The sequence below is a fragment of the Heloderma suspectum genome, chromosome 3, assembly GCF_057233095.1.
Source record: "Heloderma suspectum isolate Gila_16-S chromosome 3, 16-S_ref, whole genome shotgun sequence".
Taxonomy (NCBI): domain Eukaryota; kingdom Metazoa; phylum Chordata; class Lepidosauria; order Squamata; family Helodermatidae; genus Heloderma; species Heloderma suspectum.
Genome location: NC_139460.1, coordinates 199699168 through 199714423, shown reverse-complemented (window position 1 = coordinate 199714423; position 15256 = coordinate 199699168). Strand labels below are relative to the sequence as shown.

At 44.0% G+C, this 15256-nt stretch overlaps 1 protein-coding gene across 1 annotated transcript in view; it reads right to left on the bottom strand.

Moving 5' to 3' along the window:
- Nucleotides 1–7495: 7495 nt before the first annotated feature.
- Nucleotides 7496–15256, bottom strand: part of NRG3 (neuregulin 3) — a 1009392-nt gene continuing 1001631 nt past the window's right edge. Inside the window, exon 9 of the mRNA XM_084841865.1 lies at nt 7496–8000. Coding sequence (XP_084697991.1) covers nt 7496–8000 — 505 coding nt within the window. The remainder of the gene's footprint in view (nt 8001–15256) is intronic.

Genomic DNA, 15256 nt, shown 5'->3' with positions numbered 1-15256 from the left:
GAGTCTAGATATCTTCTGTAAGCCAAATATCCCTCTCACTTGGAAATCTTACAGTACTGACTATGATAATTCAAAGAGACACAAGCAGTATCAAACCAAAGCATAGAACACTTAGATTTAAGAAAAAAGTGGGTTTGTCAATTTACACCCCCCGCATAAGATGAACTCAGCAAAAGGGCGGAAAACCAAGGTAAAATGCAGGGTATCATTCTTGTAATTTCCATATTTATTGGCTGAAAGAGCTCTGGCTTTGGTGAGGAGCCTCCCCCCCCTCAGTGGCCCATTTTGGACAATCATGTTTTAATAAACCAAGATATGAAATATCTGTTTGCTTGTGCATGTAGCCCTATCTCTCTTCCCTTTGCAGCATGTAGCAATCAAACCCTGAAGTCTCCACTTAGCCATATAGTTCCCTGTGTCATCTGAACTGGGGAACTATGGTTATCAGCTGTCAAACAAGCCAGAATATTAAACCACAATTTGAAGTTGGTTAAGATTAGGGGTGGACGAAAGTCACTTACCTGTCCTCGAAGGACGTTCGCGGTGGGGGGGAGGCACTTCGCTGGTCCCCCTGTGAAGTTCAGGCTGGGGGGGAGGCTTCCCGCCTCGGCCCGGCCAAAATTCAGGCCGGGGGGAGGCTTCCCACCTCGGCCCGGCCGAAATTCAGGACGGGGAGGAGGCTTCCCGCCTCGCCCAGCCGCGAACGCGAAGGTTTAAAAAAAAAACAAATGCCCCCTGATAGGCTACGCGACGATTCACGTAGCCTATCACGGGCTAGATCTGCAAAGTCAGCCGTGATAGGCTACGTGAATCGTCACGTAGCCTATCACGGGTGACTTTAAAAAAAAGAAAAAGCGCGTACGCTAATGGCGGCCCCCATAGGGAGCCGCCATTCGCGTTCCTTATTTAGTTGCTGTAGTCTACGTCAATGTTTACGTAGACTACGGCGAAAATAAGGGCAACGCAAATAGCGTTGCCCTTATTTTCGCCGTAGTCTACGTAAAGATTTACGTAGACTACAGCAACCAAATAAGGAACGGGAATGGCGGCTCCCTATGGGGGCCGCCATTATCCGTACACACTTTTTTTTTTTTTAAAGTCACCCGTGATAGGCTACGTGACGATTCATGTAGCCTATCATGGCTGACTTTGCAAATCTAGCCATGATAGGCTACGTGAATTGTCACGTAGCCTATCAGGGGGCGTTTTTTTTCCCTTTCATTGCAATGGCGGTGGCGGTGGCAGCCGGTCGAAAGACTGGCTGCCGCTTCCGCCTCGCTCGAACACCCGCCGAACCGCCGGCCGGACCAGCCACCGGGAGGGACATTCGGTGAAGGTAAGTCCCATCCCGGGGGGGGGGGTGCGGGGTGTGGGGGGGGTGCGGAGGATTTCTCCCCGAAACTTGTTCGGGGGGCCGAACACGTTGGCGCTCGGCCCCCCGAAGTTTCGGGGAGAAATTCTCCGCCATCCCTAGTTAAGATGCCAGTTTCTTCTGAAGCCGGTAACCATACCTTCCTGATTTGGATGAAATGGGAAACTATTTTCCATTTCATCCAAAAGTTAATTGGAAACTTTTGGGTCTGAATACTCCAAAGGGAGGAAAGAAAAGGCTGCATACACAAGCAAAAACTTGTCCATATTTCAGCTTATTGAGCCAAGATATGTTCATCCAATGAGGCCATTCATTTAACTGCTGGGGTGTTATGGAAGGTTTATAAATGTTCCAACTGCTCAAACGTTGTTGGCTTGTTCCCCACCCCCATATAGATGGGGCTGCACCGTCTTGTCTGTGGAAAGCAGTTAGAAGGGGGTAGGCAACACCAGTGTAATGTCGCCGGTCAGCTGTTTGTGTGTGAATGTTACAGGTGTATGAAAATGAATAGTGTGAATGAGTGTGGATATGTATATGAATGGGAGGCTGTGTAGGAGAGAGAAGAGGAAATGCGCACACACATTTTGACACACACATACGTGAATTCATGCAGGTTGCCAGTTGTCTAAAGTTATCTCCTAACTGGGCACCATTTTCTGATTCATATTCTTCCCCCAGAGCAGCCTCATTGGAGTTAGTGCATCATTCCCTCAGTAACGTGCGTCCCACAGATCCATCAACACAGCCACGTACTCCTGGGAGTCACCCAAGGCAGCAGAGAAGTAGCACCAATGACTTAATGGTTGCAACAGGGCAGCTCCTTTATGCCCCATCTTTTACCGATGTATTGCTTACAATCCAATGGATCCACAAGTGCACTCTTCCTGTGTGGGGTGGGGTTTAAACCCCCCAGGCCATGAGCCCAGAGATATTGATGTGCATTACAGCTATTTCATGGATTTCCCCATCAGCAGCTCCTTTTATCAAGTTGCTTCATGGACTTAGCTCAAGAGTTGCTGAAAGGAAACTTCCCAGAGGAATAGAACTTGCACATTGGGGCAGTTTCCATCTCAGAATCGCTTCAACCAAACTGCTTTTGTAGTTTGGGGGAGTTTATAAACTTCTTTACATATTTGATGGAGTAACATATATGATGGGACACTTTACAAAATAATCATATTGTCTTGGATCCACACTTGGGGTGGTATCCAGTGTTAGTCCTATATAGAGCAGACCCATTGAAAAGAATGAGATTTAAGTTAGTCAATGAACTAACTTCATTTCCAATGAACTAACTAACATTCATTTCCATGGGTCTACTCTACATAGGACTAACACTGGATAATGCCCTTGGTCATGCTTATAGGGCCATTGAAATCCATGGGACAAGTTAGTCACAACTAACAGAAGTCCCATTCATTTCAATGTGATTACTCTAATCATGATTAAGTCTGGATCCAACCTGATGTGTGCATGTTGGGAGTGTGTGTGTGTGAATGGATGGTACCCAGTCACTTTATTTGATAAATGGGGTGGTTATGTAAATGAAGCACATACGTTAAGGATCACAGTCTAACTTTTGAAAGAGATTAGATACCTTTTAAATGAGTCCCCTCCATTTCAAAACTGTACTCTCCATATTTTACACATTAGATTGCTGGAAACATTGTCAACAATACTATATGTTTGCAAACAAGCATATATGTGCATCAACAGCTGTTCAGCATCATAAGCTATAGGAAACATATATGACATGCTTTCTTTGTAAGAACATTAAAATACTGTTAAAAGAGGCTACCAGTGCTTTCAGATTGTCTACCTTCATCAGTGAAGAATGCACACTTAGCTGGACCAAGGCCGAAGAGTTCTAAAATATTGACTGCATGGATTTCTGGGGTGTTAAGGTCTTTACAAGTGGATTTCAAGCCTTCCCATGCCATTGAACTGACTTCTTTCAAATGGAGAAAGCAGAGCAGAATTTGGCCTAGGACCTCTTGAGTGTTTGTGTGTGTGTGTGTATGTTGAAGTAAGTTTAGATAATATTTTGTACAGTCTATGCAATTAAAACATTAGACTGCAATGGAAAAAGTATTCATAGTACAATATGGGAAACAAATTTTAGAAAGAGCAATATAATACAGATTAAGGACTACCTGTGTCTGCATACACCTCCCCTCCATCGAATTTGTGAGACCAAGTTATATTCTTAGCAAATAAGTACACTAGTCTTTCATATGGTTAATATTAATGTCTCTCTATTCAAACATGCTGAAAACTGAATAGAACAGTTAACATATAACAGTCACACATCCTTTGCTGGGTACAGAGAGCATTGCTAACACAAATGGAAGATTTCCCACTGTTTCAGATCTTCATCTCTCATGTCAATAAAAAAATACACATCAATTGACTATTAATACATTGCTCTTCTACTCTTCCTCCTTTTGAGGATGGCAAAATGACATTATGTTTTAAGAAGGCATTGCCTAAATTAGCAAATCCTTTCTCCAGCAGAAATCATGCAGTGTGTTTCCAATAGATTTAAAGGCTGATTGGAAGGGGAGGTTGTTCGTTTGTTTCCCTTCCTATGCAAAATGGACAACGCTGGGCTCATTGCCCTGCTTTACCATTCTTGCCTGGTAGTACCTTGGAGAACCCCCTCCTTTTACTCAATTTTGTGGGGGCTGCTGACATTGGTTGAAAAATGTTAGAAAAATCATCCATGTACCATTCAGACCAATTCAGATAACAGCTCAATTGGGGTTTGCCCTCAAATACCACTTCACTGAAAACACACAGCAAAGATTACAGCCATAGAAAGTTCTGTAAACAAGACAATTCCATGAACTGGGGGGGGGGGAGAGAAATAGGGCTTGTGTGCACACTAATTTTTAATACCTGGGGAGTGTGTGTGAGTGGGGACTAAACTAAATGACAGTTTTTTTCAGCATCTTTTTCCATTTCATTTGACAGGAGTCTAGCATATTGCTTTCTTCTGATTCAACATGGGAACAGATCAACTGTGCTATTTTGGAAACTGAGCTCTTGTGACAACTTGGGAACCAGTGTAGTGCATTCCATTTTAAAAAAAATAGGTTCTGGCTGTGGATCAGGGTATTAATGTATTTCATATATATATATATTGTGCATATATTTTAGAAGGTACGATCTCTGCCAGTAAGGAGGGAAGGCTGCTGGGTCTATTGTTTTCTTTTTACTATAGATAGTAATTTGTACAAACAGTTTAAGCAGATGATATTTTTCTTTCAAAAATAAAAAAGTACTAATACATAGGTTGTAACTGAACACGTTCTTTATTCTGATGCCATATCGTGGTTTGTGGTTAAATAAAAACAATACAAAAGAAATTTCAGGTTCTTAGGAAAACCCCAACTGGCAAGTTTATCTATCTTGAGGATTTTGATTCTGATTCTGTGCTCACCCAGAACTTCATTAAAATCAATGAACACTTTCCTAAATACCACTTGGGCTCAGTTGGTTGCACAATGAGTAAAATAAGCATCTGGATATAGATAGCTGCTAATGTCTCCTCTTGGGTTCAGAGATCTACCTATAGTCACTGAATGCCATATTCAGGTCTTTAAGGCCTAAAGTCTAAAGACAGCTCCGGACCTCCCAATTTGCAGAGAACTAGACCCACACTTTCCATGACTTTGTAACCTCTGAGGCAAAACTGGTGGCCCTCCCCTAGCATAGGACGTGCAACTTCTGCAAGTATCTGATACTTCCAGGGTGAACAGAAGTGTCAGATATGTGCATTCCCTCTTTTTAACATCCAAAGCTTCTCTGAGTCATGCTTAAAATCTGTATCCACAGCTTATTGAAGACCAGTCCAGGGTCTCTTGGCTATAAGCTGGAGCTCTGATATGCACAGAAGTCCACATAGGCAGAAGCTAGTCCATTCAGTTCTACATCATGGAATTCCCCACAAGAACAACAGGGAATTAAGTTGTACAAATGGAGCATTTTTTCTCACAGGGGCCAAAGGAGCTTTGGATCATGTTCAGTGATTATGCTTTACTTTGCTGTGGATCAAGTTGAAGGTGAAGGGGGATATTAGAGATGGAAGTAAAGTATGGTGGCAACTGCAGATATATGCTGAATACAGAAACACACTGGATCCTCCAGGTCTCTGGACAAGAATTAAGAAAAATTAAGACACACATATATGCACGTACTTGAGCAGTCCTTTGGAGTTCACAAATGACTTCCAAGGATAACATTCTGACAATACTCTAAACTCCATGGCAAAATAATATCATTTAAGGTTTTTTTTAGTTTAAAAGAAAGCAATTTCACACACACACACACACACACTGCATATTTGCCATGTGTTGCCTTTCTCGCATGTATATAGACTTTCATCTGGTTCCAAATTTAAGAGATGAAGGACATTATTTCTAAATAATAGTTCTTGATAATGGATACTAATGCAATGTTAGCAAAAGGCATTCCTAGATTAAGGGTGCAATCCTATGCATGTTTAGACAGAAAGAAGTCCCACAACCTCCAGGATTCCCCAGCCAGCCATGCTGGCCGGGGAATGCTGAGAGCTGTAGGGTTTTTTTCTGTCTATACATGCTTAGGATTGTGACTTTAGCTACTTGTGTAGTGCTCATTTGAATGGAACCTTCTGGTATGGAAAAAGTTAATTATACTGTAAAGCATCCATAGCTGCAGGAGTGCTAGAATTTGAGTCTGGAAGCTACACATTCGAATTCATACAGGAGAGCCATATATTTGCATTAACTTGGGAGATACAAAACTTCTGTCAGGAATGTTGCTAGACCTGTTTCGGTTTCCCTCAAAATTTCAATGGAAGAGGAACTTCCAAATGCCACATTTCCCTTTCCCCTCACAATAAACTTTACTAGTCCTGGAAAAACTCTTATGGCTTCTTTCAAAATTCCAGAGTTGTTCCACTCTTGGAAGAATTTCCAAACTGTCTTTAGATTTCCCTTTAGGTCAGACTTCCACAACCTGGTGCTGTTTACATACGTTGGACTACACTGCACATTACTCCCAGACAGCATGTCTGTGGCTGATGGGAGTTGTAGCCCAACATGTGTGGATGGAAACATGTGGGGGAAGGCTGATATAGGCTGTAATCCTATACACACCTATCTGGGAGTAAGCCCCATTGCACTTTGTGCTGTTTATTTCTGAGCAGACATGCATAGGATCAGTGGCAGCTGGTGGCTTGCATGTCGGTGGGGCTGTGAATCCATTCTGCGTTTCAGACAGAACTCTAAAGGAGCTATCCAAGGTACCAAACCTATTTAGGGGACAGAGTTCAGCACCTTGGATAGCTCCTTTAGAGTTCTGGCTGGTTCTGACTGAAAACAGAATGGATTTACAGCCCCACTGAAATTGGAGCCACCAGCCTCCACTGCATAGGATTGCACTCTTAGGTGACATCTCATTTGTATTTGTTTAAAAATTCTGAAGCTGTGGCCAAGCTCTTGTGGTGTAGTAAACTGTGAGCTAACGGTGCATCTGGAGGATGTAGGAATCAGACTACTATAAAAGAACTTTATGGAGGACTATTGATACTGGGCACAATGAAAATGTCACACACACACACACACATACACACTGAAATCAGTGGGAGTTTAGAGAGAGTAACTGCTGTGCTGCTTTCATTCATTCCCATGAAATGTGTGCAGGAGACGTTCCCAGTCAATATTCTTATGTAGAACTGTTTTGAAATTCATGTCTAAGGATGGTGGCCAGACTAAACCTTCAAGCAGGACATCTGTAAAACTGATTGTGAAATTATAGGTGTACACCTGGAGGAAACAACAAAAGAAGGGAGGGGTGGGCAGGAAGAAATAAAGAAGAACGGGGAAAAAATTAATCCAGAACTTCAAAGTGTTATCCCTCCTGGTACCGCTCTTTCCTTTAAAAAAATATTTTGTTAAAAAACACTGATATGAGGGCGATAGACTATTTGGTTTCTTCTAAGTAGATGCTCTTAAATTAATGCATATAAATAATTTGTATTTAATTTCCTCTTTCCTGCTTAGCAAAGCTTCAAATGCACAGATCCGTACATCCCTCCTCCCCCCACCCTTACCCTCCCCTCCCCCCCCCCAGTCAAAGTCACTTGATCAATGCCGAGTCTCTTTTTGTTTCACTTTTTAAGACAAACTGTGCCTCTCGCTCCGATTTTGCCACAGGACTCATGGGCAGAAATGCTGTGTTTTCACTTGTAGTGTTCTCGGTGTTGGCATTTGTCAATTCAAAGTCCTGCGACCTCCTTGCGTCAGTCAGAATTCGGATCTGTTCCTGGACAGTTTCTAACAATATTTTGACTTCTTGTTGTTCTGTGATAAGACAACTGCTGGCTGGGGCACTCACATTGATAAGTTCAGTGGAATAGGAGTTTTTGCACCATTTGATGCCTGTTATGTCTGAAAGATTTTGTGTCTGCATGCAGGCTTCGTCTAAGCCCACCGAGGGGATGATGGGAACAGAATTGGCTCTTGGAGATGAATAGCCAACCATGTCCTTTTGAGCCACACTACTGAAGTAAGATCTTGTCTCTCCTGAAGGCAGTTGCATATTTATTGAAGTATTCTGTGGTGCTTTTAAACCAGTAGAAAACCTAGGGAGAGGAAATGTATGAGAGAAGTTAGCCCCCCAAACAGACTGTTTAAACTGTGTGTTCCAATATTTAATCAATGATCAAATTCCAATTAAATAAGAGAGAGAAAGATTGTGGTTAGCTTTCCTTAAGGCACACTGACACAACAGGATAGATATGTTTATGTTTTGAAAATGTATGTGAGATGCGGATGTGTGGAATAACACCCCCATCCCTGTCCCTGGCCTGAGAAATTGAAACTCTTATGTTTCTTCACAAAATTCCTCAGATGCTTGTCTCCAAATTTCCTTCAAATTTATTTCAGTGACAACCAAAGTAGTCTGGCAGCAGTCTGGGATCAAGGTGTCTGAAGGGAAACCTCCTTCCACTCAGGACCTTGTTCTGTGTAAACATGTCACCTGAAATTAGGCAGTTGGTCACAAGGGATCAGGCATTTTCTAAAATAGAAACTTTCCTGTAGAAATCTCTCTGCCAAGAAAGGTCATCAGGCTGGTTTGATTCTAAGTTTTAGGAAGCTGGTGAAGAATGTTATTACTAGGGATGGATATATCTGTCAACTTTGATTTTGCTCATTTTCTCATTTTTCCAAGGTTATGTTTGTTTCATCTCTAGGGATGGGCGAAAGTCCCTTATCTGTCCTCGAAGCTTGCTTCGCGGTGGGGGGGAGGTGCTTCGGTTCTCCCCCCAAAGTTCAGGTGAGGGGGGGGAGGCGCCCCGCCTCGCCCGGCCGAAATTCAGGCCGAGGGGGAGGCGCCCCATCCCTCGCTGGCAAAATTCAGGCAGGGTAGAAGCGCTCCATCTACCCGGCCGCGAAAAAAAAAGTAAAAACACACATACACACACACCCATGATAGGCTACGTAACGATTTACGTAGCCTGTCACGGCTAGATTTCTAAAGTCAGCCATGATAGGCTACGTAAATCGTCACGTAGCCTATCACAGGTGACTTTGGGAAAAAAAAAGCGCGTACGCAAATGGCGGCACCCATAGGGCGCCGCCATTTGCGTTCCTTATTTGGTCCCTGTAGTCTACGTAAAGATTTACGTAGACTACGGCGAAAATAAAGGCAACGCTATTTGCGTTGCCCTTATTTTCTCCGTAGTCTACGTAGGGATGCACGAAAGTCACTTACCTGGTCTCGCAGCTTGCTTCGCGGTGGGGGGGAGGCGCTTCGCTGCTCCCCCCGAAGTTCAGGCTGGGGGGGGAGGCTTCCCTCCTCGCCCGGACGAAATTCAGGCTGGGGGGGAGGCTTCCCGCCTCGCCTGGCCGAAATTCAGGCCAGGGAGAAGCGCCCCGTCTCCCCGGCCGCGAACTTCAAAAGAAAAAAAAAACACCCCTGTGATAGGCTACGTAACGATTAACGTAGCCTATCACGGCTAGATCTGCAAAGTCAGCCATGATAGGCTACGTTAATCGTTACGTAGCCTATCATAGGGGCGTGTTTGTTTGTTTTTTTACTTTTCTTGTAATGGCGGCGGTGGCAGCCGGTCGAAAGACCGGCTGCCGCCCCCGCCCCTGACGAAGACCTGCCGAACCGCCGCCGGGACCCGCCGCCGGGAGGGACATTCGTGAAAGGTAAGTCCCAACCCGGGGGGGGCGGGGGGCGGGGGGGCGGAGAAGTTCTCCCCGAACAACCTTTGGAGGACCGAATGCATTGGCACTCGGCCCCCCGAAGTTTCGGGGAGAAATTCTCCCCCATCCCTACGTAGACTACAGGGACCAAATAAGGAACGCAAATGGCGGCGCCCTATGGGTGCCGCCATTTGCGTATGCACTTTTTTTTTCCCAAAGTCACCCATGATAGGCTACGTAACGATTAACGTAGCCTATCACGGCTGACTTTGGAGATCTAGCCATGATAGGCTACGTTAATCGTTACGTAGCCTATCACGTTTTTTTTTTTTTAACTTCACTTGTAATGGCGGCGGTGGCAGCCGGTCGAAAGACCGGCTGCCGCCCCCGCCCCTGACAAAAACCCGCTGAACCGCCGCTGGGACCCGCCGCCGGGAGGGACATTTGTCAAAGGTAAGTCCCATCCCGAGGGGGGTGGGGGGGCGGAGAATTTCACCGCCGATTTCGGGGGGCTGAATGCGTTGGCACTCGGCCCGCCGAAGTTTCGGGGAGAAATTCTCCCCTATCCCTATTCATCTCATTTCTGCATCAGTTTGTGGGAAAAGAATGTACGCATGAAACCGTATATATTTTCATGTGCATTTCTCGAAATGTATGTATTTTGTATCCATTTTTTCAAATTATACACAGTTTTGCAGGGAATTTCCCGTAGGGTAAAGCATTCTTGAGTGCATTTTTCTGTACTGTATGCATTTTTGTAAACCTTTTTAAAAATGTGTGAACTTGGATTACAAACTTTGAAAAAGTGCAGATACTGACGTTCTACTGCATTCCGGTTCGTGTACAGGCTCAAGTAGTGCAAATTTGATAAATTCACATAAAAAGGGAAACCGAACAAATTTCTCCCCCATCTCTACTTTTTAATTAGATGGCTAATAAATTGTCATTATCTGGGGCTCTTCTGCTCTTTTGAGATCTGGCTTTTTCAGTTGTGTGGTTCTTTATGGTTTTGTCACATTTTATGTTCTGTTTTTGCTGTTAAGTTTTAAATTAATTATAAAAGATTTTAGTTTAGTCAGTCAGTCAGTCACATTATATGGTATGACCGAAACCATCTGAAGGATATACATGCATGAAAATTTAGAATGACTAGAATTTATTTACAGTTCACCAATATTAGCAGCAAGGGAACATGGGTTGGAAGGTGCCATATTTCTGAAAAACATGGCAATCGCAGCAGAGGTGGAGTGACCGGCAAGCGTGGAGCAGGGGCTGGCGGGGGGGGGGGCTGTCCGGAGAAGCCGGACAGGGGTGGGTTCTCACATCCCTAAGTAACACCACCAGAATGATCTCTGTCTCTGAAATGCAGCTGTTTTTCTCCAGTTATTCAGTCTTCCCCATGCCTCCACCACTGTCGCTGATTGGAAATTGCTGGGTTACGTTCAGCCCTGATTTGGCAACTAGAGTTTCCATTTGCCAAAGCTCCCTCCCTCCCTTCCCCTTCCTCCTCCCTTCCCCCCTCCCCCCTCCTCAAACCCTCGCTGAACCTTCTCAAGTGGATATTTTTGGCACGAAGCTGTCTAGGTTACTCAGAACAAATCACCAAGTCGAAGCACTTTGTATACAAACCGCTTCGCTTCAGGGCACCTCATTGGTATTCTGCTCTGCCTTGTAGGGATGTACGAAAGTCACTTACCTGGTCCCGCAGCTTGCTTCGCGGTGGGGGGGAGGCGCTTCGGTTCTCCCCCCAAAGTTCAGGCCGGGGGGGGAGGTGCCCCGCCTCACCCGGCCGAAATTCAGGCCGGGGGGGGGAGGCGCCCCGCCTCGCCGGGCTGAAATTCAGGCCGGGGAGAAGTGCCCTGTCTCCCCGGCCGCGAAATACAAAGTGATAAAAACAAAAACAAAAACACCCGTGATAGGCTATGTAACGATTTACGCAGCCTATCACGGCTAGATTTCCAAAGTCAGCCGTAATAGGCTACGTAAATCGTTACGTAGCCTACCATGGCTGACTTTGGAAATCTAGCCGTGATATGCTACGTTAATCATTACGTAGCCTATCATGGGTGTTTTTTTTTTTTTACTTTATTTTGTAATGGTGGCGGCTGAACCGCCGAACCACCGCCGGGACCCAGCGCCGGGATGGACATTCGCAGGAGGTAAGTCCCATCCCGGGGGGGGGGGCGGGGGGGTGGAGAATTTCACCAACAATTTCAGGGGGCCGAATGCGTTGGCATTCGGCCTCCCGGAGATTCGGGGAGAAATTCTCCGCCATCCCTACTGCCTTGTATCATGCGGAGGCACCCCCGAAGCAGCCCACTTCAATTTGTTATTCAGGCTTTGGACCAAAGAGGTGCACAGCCCTAGTTTTGACTCTGACTTCAAGAGAGGAGCTACCACTGAGATTTCCACAGTGGCTCGGAGGGACAGGGGTGGGAATGGGAAATTCCTACTCAGACCCCTCCCCCAAAGTTTGTAGCTCTGTCTGCAGCTTTGGGGTGGGGGGAATCCCCTGAAAACTTATGATCTTTCAGATGCCATGTAGGGGCCATACGATTGCTCTCTTAATGTTCTTGGTTTTATTGAGTTAAGGTTTTGTTTTTTTAAAAATTGTTGTACATTACCTTGATGGCTTTTTAGCACATATGGTGGTATATAAATGTTAATAATAAATAATAATTAAGAGTAACATATCAATTAAAACAAAAAACAAAACATTGACTGGATGGCCAACCCTTTATCACATCAAAAAGGGGCTTAACAGTTCCCTTCTAGGGTTTTCAAACAAATAGCAGCATAGAACATCATAGGGTAGGTCTCCAACCACCTCTGTGCCACATGGGCAAGTCCTTTCAGAACAGGACAATATTAAAGTGTCCCCACTTAACCACAGACACCACAGCCCCTGCTATAGACATAAGAGGCTCACCTAGCAACAGCGTGGGAAGCAGTAGTAATAAACGCTTCAATCAGTGTTGGGTGGCTGGGGCCTACCACTTAAATTTCTCACAATGTCCTGGAGTGATGCTACATAAAAGGCATTGTCAAAAATTAACATGGCAGCTAGACCAAGTTTCCTGGTACAGTTCAGAGTGTTCAGGGGTGGGGGGAATTAAAGAGGGGCCAGACAGGCATGAGTTGTGGGACCTACCAGGGTACTGGAGCCCTAGCAGTTGTCCAAGGATTCTAGCTGCTGATGGCAGCCCTGAATAAATACTTGCTTTAAAGCTAATGGAATTGAGTCCCAACAATAATTTGCTCAATTTGTGGACTGCTTCAGAAGATGTCCTAGAAGTTTGTCTTCTGGCTAAATAAAAGCTTAATATCTAGAAGTCTAGCTTTAAGCAGGGCCTTTGCACATAAGGAACCCCTCTGAGAATCGACTCTCCTTAGTAGTGTGTGAATCTGGGCCAACCAAGAATGATTGTTAGGGAAGTATGAGAAATCAGTTTCAGTTCATTTTTGAACAGGATTTACCCAGTTTGCACCTCCTGGACTGCAAACAGACTCAGATGCAATTGGCAGTCGAAGTCAATATATTTGCCAAGTTTTCAATGTGATTCTGAGACCAAAAGAAATGTGTTCAACAGCATGTGCTCATTTGAAAAATGCATATAAAAATGCATACTTTTGGAAAATCCGCACAGACACACTTTAATCAATGGGAGAAGAATGCATACATTTCAAAAAGGCGCACAATTGATGCATGTATTTGGGGGGGGGAAATAAACAAAGATTGCAATCTGATAGAGACACAAGATTAAATGAGCTTCGAGGTAGAACCTTGAGAACTTCAACGAGCTCAACTTTTCCTTGTACGCACATGCCTAATTATTATCGAGTCATGAGGTGCCAGTCCTTTTAAGCACATACTTTGGAGAGTATAAGATTATCTGTGAGTTGCAATTTCATTTCAGGAAATAATTTAATAAAACCTAATCTGTTTGACATAGAATATGGATCCATTTCCAATCATACCAGACTTGAAGGATGGCTTGTTGGCAGAAAAAGAAAAAAGTTAAGAATAATTATTTTGAACACTTTCAGTCTGCAACAAATTACCATGGCTGCAAATGTGAACAGCATATGACAATTGAGTAGGTAGGTAGGTAGGTAGGTAGATAGATAGATAGATAGATAGATAGATGATAGATAGATAGATAGATAGATAGATAGACAGACAGACAGACAGACAGACAGACTTCAAATACTCTTAGGTTGCAGTCCTATGCATACTTACCTGGGAGTAAGCCCCATTGGACTCAGTGAAACTTGTTTCTGAATAAACATATATAGGATTGCAGAATTTGTAACATTTCCTCTCAAATGTCTAGAAAAGTGAACAATTCGCTTAGAACTGAAGGTAATCTTAAGTGTAATATATTTTTCTTGTGCATTCCAATTTCTGTTGGCAAAAGAAGTAATGCTATTGGAATGAGTCAGTCTGATTAACTGAGTGGCCATTTAGTATCCAGTTGTAACCTGGAGGTTTATGACAAACAAACAAGGAACAAACATTATCTTTGTTTTAGCATAATGAATGGCTAGATGTTCTGCCAAAGAGCAATCACGTTTTTTTCTTTTTTGCAGTCTAGCTGATTTTGTGCCAATAGGAATATGCCATCTGCATAAAGCAGAACAGACAATTTATTATCCTCAATTTCAACAGGAAATAGTCTCCTTTTTATCATTGTGTCATTCACATATCATTTCATTAAAAAGTGTGCATCATTCACATATTGTTTGAATAGAAGGGGAGCCAGAAGAAACCCTTGCTTCATTCTTCTAGTCATGGCAACTGAACCAGTGAACTGACCATCACAATTCATATGAACGTGCATATCTGCATTATGGAATAACTTCCCAATAACAAATAGCCCATTGAATGCATGGATGCAAGGGGAGGGGTGAGTAATGTGGCAACACTCCCCATTTCCATATGTATACCTTAAACACGGAAAGCTAATGATTAAATGGGTGGGTATTATAGCACCCTTAATTGCTCTTTAATAAGCCTTCCCCCTCTCTTCCCAGAGGGTTCCAAGTTCTTGAGGTTCCACTTCAAAGTTTGTTCCATCTTGTGTCTTTATCAGATTGCAATCTTTATTTCCCAAAAGCCTTACAGCTGGAAAATGGAATTTCCACTACCAGTTGGCGGTGTGGAACCTGGTTTTCCCCAGGATCATAATGTCTGTCAGATGTTGCCACTTCCCTCCAGCTCCAATTTCCAAATCACTATGTTGACCACGGCTGAGAATAGGGAGAGTATTCATATTTGGGAGGCCTGGAACAGGATGCAACTGAGCTCCCCATCTTTCTTGTCACCCAATAATCCAGGCCCTTGAAGACTTCAGGGATGGAGTACTGGGAACTGTCTCTAAAGTAGGCCTAACAAACAATCATCCACCTGACAATATTGTGTCCTCAATGCTTGGTAAAAGACCAGTCACAGAAGACTTATTAAATGTGCATCCTTCCCTTCCTTCCAAGAAGCTCAGGGCAACATAATACAGGATGTCTCATTTTTTATCTCATAACTCCTCTGTATTGCTGTGGGCTGGTGCATTGCTGGGTTACAATTAGGCCTGGGATTTGCCTGCTTTGCTGCCATTGCAATGTGGAGGAAGAGGGTTGGAGATCACACCCTTTTGACTCCTTTGCATTCTTTCTTGTGGTTCTCGAT